The 6527-nt window shown below is 52.6% G+C and overlaps 1 protein-coding gene across 1 annotated transcript; it reads left to right on the top strand.

The window, feature by feature from the left end:
• Nucleotides 1–4853: 4853 nt before the first annotated feature.
• On the top strand, nt 4854–6187 carry J4E78_010989 (uncharacterized protein; the record flags this gene model as incomplete). Its single annotated transcript, XM_049371563.1, has 2 exons — nt 4854–4994; nt 5048–6187. The coding sequence occupies 2 exons, from the start codon at nt 4854–4856 to the stop codon at nt 6185–6187; spliced, it is 1281 nt and encodes a 426-aa protein (XP_049216724.1).
• Between the last annotated feature and the right edge of the window lie 340 nt (nt 6188–6527).

Genomic DNA, 6527 nt, shown 5'->3' with positions numbered 1-6527 from the left:
TACTCGTACAGTCTCATCCCGCTAGACAGTCGCTGTTGCATCGCTGTGTCGTTGGGAAAGAACAAACCCAAGGGAGGAAAGCCTATGGACGGGAACCCTTCATTATTACAAGATTCGTGGAACGACGACGCTGGTAAAGTACCTTGGACCGCATTCAGAGGCATGAGAGGTCGCTGTGCACCTTACCTTTTTCACCATGTTTCGCCAGCTTGAGCATCAGCACACACGCTTTTAGCTGCATTCACGATACTGCTGCCTGCTCTCTCCCTCAGTCTCTCAATCTTTTCACACTATCATGTAACATCTGTATTCACCAGACTACCCTTCCTTTACGCTGGCGTTTCCAACAAGCCTACACGAGGACCAGCAGCGTATGCATCGCGCCTATTCTGTGTTCTTCAACAAAGCCCGACTGTGAGTATAAAGCGTTTCTTTCGCTCGCGTACTAACATTCAAATTCCGTATCCTCTGCGAGATTGCGCTAGACAGCGTGCTGCTTCCTCGAGAGATAACATTGCTGGGAAGCAACTGCCCTCTGCCCAGTGTTCCAGAGATGGTGGTATCAGAAGTTGTTATCTATGTGCATCTTTATTGCGTGAGGGTATCGATTCCTCAGAACTCGTCAAGAGAGAAGACAAGTCTGAACGCGGTGATGCAAAGGCGCAGAGGAGCTCAGCGTCTCTTGCATGTAGAAATAGCTTCCTCCGCTCAGCGGGACCGCCGAAGCCTAGACACCATGGTAGACGACCTGTTCCTGACCAATCTGATTGCTGACTTCGCTCGATACGAAAGGCCAACCTGCTTCAGGTGTGCAAAAGTATGATGGAAGGGCACAAAACCTATAGTCCAAGCTTCTCACTATCCAGACGGAGTGGCAAGACAAACACACGTCGGACTTTGACACGATTCTACATGGTTGCAGCATTCAGGTGTGGGATACGCCGTCTCTCATGGCGCAGCAATTGACGAGCAGTAATTCCTGATTCATGATCTTTGCAGGAAAGAAGCTGACGCCAATAAGATGCCTGAACTCAACCGTCGAGAGAATGTGAGACAGCTCTGGACGTGGCCCATTGGTCGAGCGAATCTCAATCAGCCCCGCCGTAGAGACCCCTTGTTCGAATATACAGATAATACCCATGCTGTGCAGTAAAGCAGTGTCGTCAGAAAGGCTCATGTTGACCACACCAATCACGCCGGGAATAGTGAATACATCGCTGGAAACGCGCACGCCGAGAGTACAAACAATGTCGATAACAATGATGAAACTACAGGAGACATTCACCTTGAGTTTTCGAACAGCGTCGAAGACAATCAGGTACCAGCTAAATTTTTTTAGCGGCGGCGGGAGCAGACTGTATAAAGAACTGCCCGCTGAGCAGTAGCCATAAACTTACAACTCATCTCAATTACAACTCCGCAAATTTGTCGACATTGAATCGCCTACCGCACCTGAAGATTTTTCCACACAATGGTTCGCATTACAATAAACAGGACTGGGGGAAACACGACCATCGACGTCAGCGAGCTCGACGACACCAGCGGCGTCTATATAGAAGGCCTGCCTTGCACCTCCGCACATGCGACATCGCATCACGAATCGGGTAACTTCAGTGCCGGTGATGTGGGTACTACTGGTAGACCCGGATCACCTGTAGAAGCCAGATCTGAAGACGGCACGCAAACTACCACCGATCGTTACACGGGCACACAAAGCAACTTGGGAAGGCAAGAGTCTAATCTTGCTACTCAACCACCTCTTCCGTCGACGACTGGAATGACTCCACCCGTATCCGACTGCCCCTTTCAAGGGTTCGCAGACCTGTTAATGACTAGACTTGATCGTCTAGAACTATTGATCGAGTCCACAGAACGATCGAGAACTAGACACCCAGCACAGGGTCTGTCCTCTTCTCGATCTCTCGCAAGTGCGCCTGTTCCGTTTAGTCAGGAGACACTACATCAACAACGCCAAGATCGTCTCGATCGGGGTCCAAATATTGTTGACATGCACGATAACGACTTTCACGATAACGTAACTCGTCCTCTTGCCCTTAACGACAACGAGTCCCACGAGCCGCCAGAGCAATACCCGGAACAAAATCCAGGACAGTTCCTAGCGCAGTCCATGAATAGCGGCATAGACCGGCCGCTTCAACCCGATGCGCAAAAAGATCCAGATCCGTACACGATGACCGGCGCAGACGGGCCACTTCAACCTGATGCGGAAAGAGAAGATACGTACGAAATGACCGGCGCAGACGGGCCACTTCAACCTGATGCGGAAAGAGAAGATACGTACGAAATGACCGGCGCAGACGGGCCACTTCAACCCGATGCGCAAAGAGACCCAGATCCATACATGGAGAGCAGGATGGACAGGCCGCTTGGGCACGATAGACAAGATGCTCGAGCTCAGTCCATGCGGAGCGAGTCCTATAGGCCTCTAGATTCTCCTCCTGACAATCTCGAGCCCGAATTCGACCCTGTACGAATATGCCTACTTGGCATCACGTATTTGGTTTACATCATCGCTGTAGTCGTTGTCGTCTTTGTCGCAGCAGACTGGCTCTTTCAAGTCGACGAGCTCCCCCTTATTTAAGTCGACGACTTCACAGTTATAACAGTTTTTAAGGTCAATCAAGCGATTCCACGGAAGCACTTTCAGTGAATTGATAGAGCACAGCACCATTATAGATCTTGTTATAATCTACGTAATAACAATGTATTTATCTCGAGAGAGTCTAAGTAGTATGCTGTACGAGAGATCTGTAACAAAAGACGCAGACTACTTGAGCTCGAATGCGCTGAACGTGACTGAGGAAAGTGTTGGGTGAATCCTGATTGCCTTACGTGTGAAATCCAGGTGATCTAAGATGCCCTTCCACTCAAGTGCAGATCTGTACTCAATACCAGGGCTTTAACAACCTAGCAGATTAGATTGTCAATGTCGGCAATTGTGCTTGTCGCAGTAGTTCACTCGACCGTCAAGCCCGTACATGGCTAGCTTGTTGTTTCTCCCAGCTCGAGGCAGGATAGGGATAATGTTCATGGTGGGCACTGATCAGTTTATTCCTCGACGTATGCCGCCGAGGTGAAGCCCAGGAGACATCTGACACTGTCGTTGTCGGCCTGGACAGGCACGTTGAAGGTGAGCGCGTTAGTCGCGAACTGCCACACCACTATTGGAAGCAAGTCGATTAGAAGCAGTGATCAACAGTTATCCTGCCAAAGTGATATGAGTAGCAGCCAGCAATTTGACTTGGATGATCTAAGCTTGATGAATACAACTGTGACCGTCAAAAGCTACCGCGACTGCAAGAATGATATCCAAGTGCGCGTTGTGGAAGGTGGGGAGAAGTAACCTGAAGTAAAACTGGGCGGAGGGAAGATGAAGAGATCGACGGTGAGCAATCCATAGCCGTGTGACATGAATGCGGTGTTGCTGGGTGGCACGACAGCAACCACGTCCGTACCCGCATGACAATGGCCCCAGCGGGCAAACGACATGTTTCCAAGGCTCTCTCACTTATGGTCGTAAACTTCAACCCGTTACATCTGAATCATAGCATTCTTCTAAGCGTGTCCATCGAGCAGCATTACACCACGAATGTGCGATTCCCACAGGCCCGGGGAAGAAGACAGCACTGCAGTGAGTCTACGACAAGCCCGCAAGCCGAACGAATCTTTGCTTCAAATCCTGCGCGACATAAAATTCCATCTTGACGATATCGAAGAATGTATCACGCAAGCCCAGCATTGGAGATGGTAGAAAGCATAGGGGAAAGGGGGAAAACGAGGGCCTAATTGCTCCGCAACCGCAGAGTCGCACATAGATACGCACGTAAGATATTGACGCCGACGACGGGGAAGGAGTCGAGAGCTATGATGAGCGACTATCGCGACCTTGCACTAATGAAAACAGGATGTTGTGGATATATGATGTTTCACAGAAGGACTGCCCGATGTTGTGGACGCACTCGGCAGGTCGACGGAGTCGTTGCTCAGCCTAACACTCACATTACTGAAGTCGGCGCAAGATTAAGAAAAGTGGAAAGAAAGGATGGCGATGGCAGCATGCGATGTTGTCGAGACGTATCACAGATCACAAGCTCTGTGGCTCGACTTGCAGGGCAACAGCACGACTGGGGATGCGCCGTGGCTCGTCATGCCGTCCCGAAGACTTAGTGAAAGACATCCGAGCGGAGAGGGAGAACGTACCAGAGATGAGTCTTAGCGGATAGACGACCTCTCCACGTACTTTGAAGACACGATCGAGATCAGACAGGCGGCTGGGGGAGACAGGGGAGACGAGTACGTGGACCGGACGGAACATCTACGATTTTGTTTGGCTGAGCTCAAGGTGCATGAAATGTCAAAGAGAATGGAAGCGACGACATAGGCTGAAAACACGTAGCCCGTCGACTGGTTCGTCACGAGGGAGTGTAGGGTTGCCATATCGAGCATGCATCAAGGTCAAACGCTAGTACCAAATCAGTGTGGCGCAGTCTCGCCTCCACTGGTGCGTCATCGCCCGACGTCGACGGGTCGCGACACGCGCGTGAAGGCCAGGCGCAGCACGAGACCATGGAGCTCTCTGGCCCTAGCTGCTCTTCCTCGCATTGCTTCATACCCATCAGCGCGCATCAACCCACACATGCCATGCTCGGCACGCCCTCTCGTCATCTCCAATGCCAGATGCAGCCGCCCAGGCCGCCGCAACCACGGCGCCAGCAACGTGCGTGCTGCTGCATGTCTCAGCCTGCGCAGCGCTCCTCAGGCGGGCCCTGCTGTATGTAGAGCCTCCCAGACAGCTCGCTCTTCGCCGCTCAGGCTGTCCACCGCCCATCGCGATGACCGACCAAGACAGCAACGCGCCCCGGGGCCTACCTTCTGTCGAGCAGCTGGCTGCTATCGCCCTGGCCCGCCTTGCCAGTACCGCCATCACCGAAGCCAGGCTCCGGGACGTCTTTGCCGAGAGGCGGACGTGGCAAGTCTCGTTTGACCTGCACCGAGTTTCCCGACGACCCAACATGACCGCGCACAGCAGCCTTCGGAAGAGGTCCAGGAACCTTCGCTCTCCCGACCCAGCCGATCGCAACGAGGTCTCCTACGATTCCCCAACATCATGAATTACAGCCTCCGGGATAGGTTCAAACCCCAACAGGACCACGAACAACAGTCTCCGGGTGAGGGCCAGCAAGCCTTCCGCCCAGAGCCCCAGGCCCCTGCATCAAACGCCCCGACGCTGGACCACAACCTCGGCGCAGAGGACAGATGCGAGGAACCCGATCTCCCGAAAGAGACAGCCAAAACGATACAAGCGCGCTACGATGGGCTGAAGGAACCCCGATGTTCTGTCGCGCATTGGGGCATCTGGCGCCAGACGAACCCTACGCCGCATAAGCGCTTTGTCCCTGATCTCTGTACCCACAAGGTCACGCTAGATGACAAGTCCTTTCAACTCGACCGCTTATTCTCCCACGACGCCACACCGGGCGACATCTTCGCTGAGCTGGAGCCATGGGTTCTCCACCTCTCTTTGAAGCTGACGGAGCGCAAGTACCACTGCCCTGTTCTTCTTGACGTTAGATTCTCTGGTCTCGGCAAGACGCGGGTGATGACGGGCGACGCTGCAGGTGGCCCATTTACCTTGGACACGTCTGTGATCGGCTGCACATCCAAACTGCTCTTCAAGAACAGGCCACGAGAGGTTGGTGTTGTTGGACGATTGATAGAGATATGTATCGGCGAGAAGAACGAGATTGTTGTATGTACTCTCGAAAAAGGCATAGCAACAGTAGCAAAGCTTGACGGCAAGTTGAAGGAAGGGAGATTTCGCCAGGCATCATCACACACTAAGCTCGGAACTCACAAGGATGCGATGAACTTTGTACGGCGATGCGTTAAAGCCCGCCGATGCAGACAGACTCCACGCAACCTTTCTGGCTCGTCACGTTCGCATCAGCTTATCTTCTTCGACTTTGTTGCCAAGGGCGAGAATGGAGAGCTACTCCTAGACAAAGATAAAGATCTCCTTGGTACCGTCGTGTTTAGCGAGCTTGCTGGTCATGAGCCTGGTGAAGTCGAAAGAGCCGAGGTCAACGCGGAACTGGGCGGCCATACCAATACAATGCCGCTATGCTTGCCCATACCCGTTTCCCACGTTGTCTTTGCGTCGATCTAATGACTTCCGGTCTTTGTTGCGCTCTCTCCGTTGTGATATGCGTACGCAGCTGGTTGCCTGCTCACTAGTCTTTTCCTCCATCGCCGCCAACATGAGCAGCTTCTGTTGATCTCTTCACACATCTTCGCACCATTCGCTCGCTAGGCCAGTACATACACTCTTATCGTAAACCTTGCTGGCCTCTTCGCAGCCAACACTGCACTCGCAGCATCAGTCCATCATCTCTAGCTCTGCCGTCCGACCATCTTCACGATATCGATTGAGTCTGGGGACGTCTTCCAACTTTATATCACGCCGACCCATTCCAGTTCATTGCGCGCTTCCATCGCGCTCCGCGCTT

The sequence above is a fragment of the Alternaria triticimaculans genome, assembly GCF_023758025.1.
Source record: "Alternaria triticimaculans strain BMP 0046 chromosome Unknown scaffold_47, whole genome shotgun sequence".
Lineage (NCBI taxonomy): Eukaryota > Fungi > Ascomycota > Dothideomycetes > Pleosporales > Pleosporaceae > Alternaria > Alternaria triticimaculans.
The sequence above is the reverse complement of the archived record's forward strand: the minus strand, read 5'-3'. Positions and strand labels throughout refer to the sequence as shown.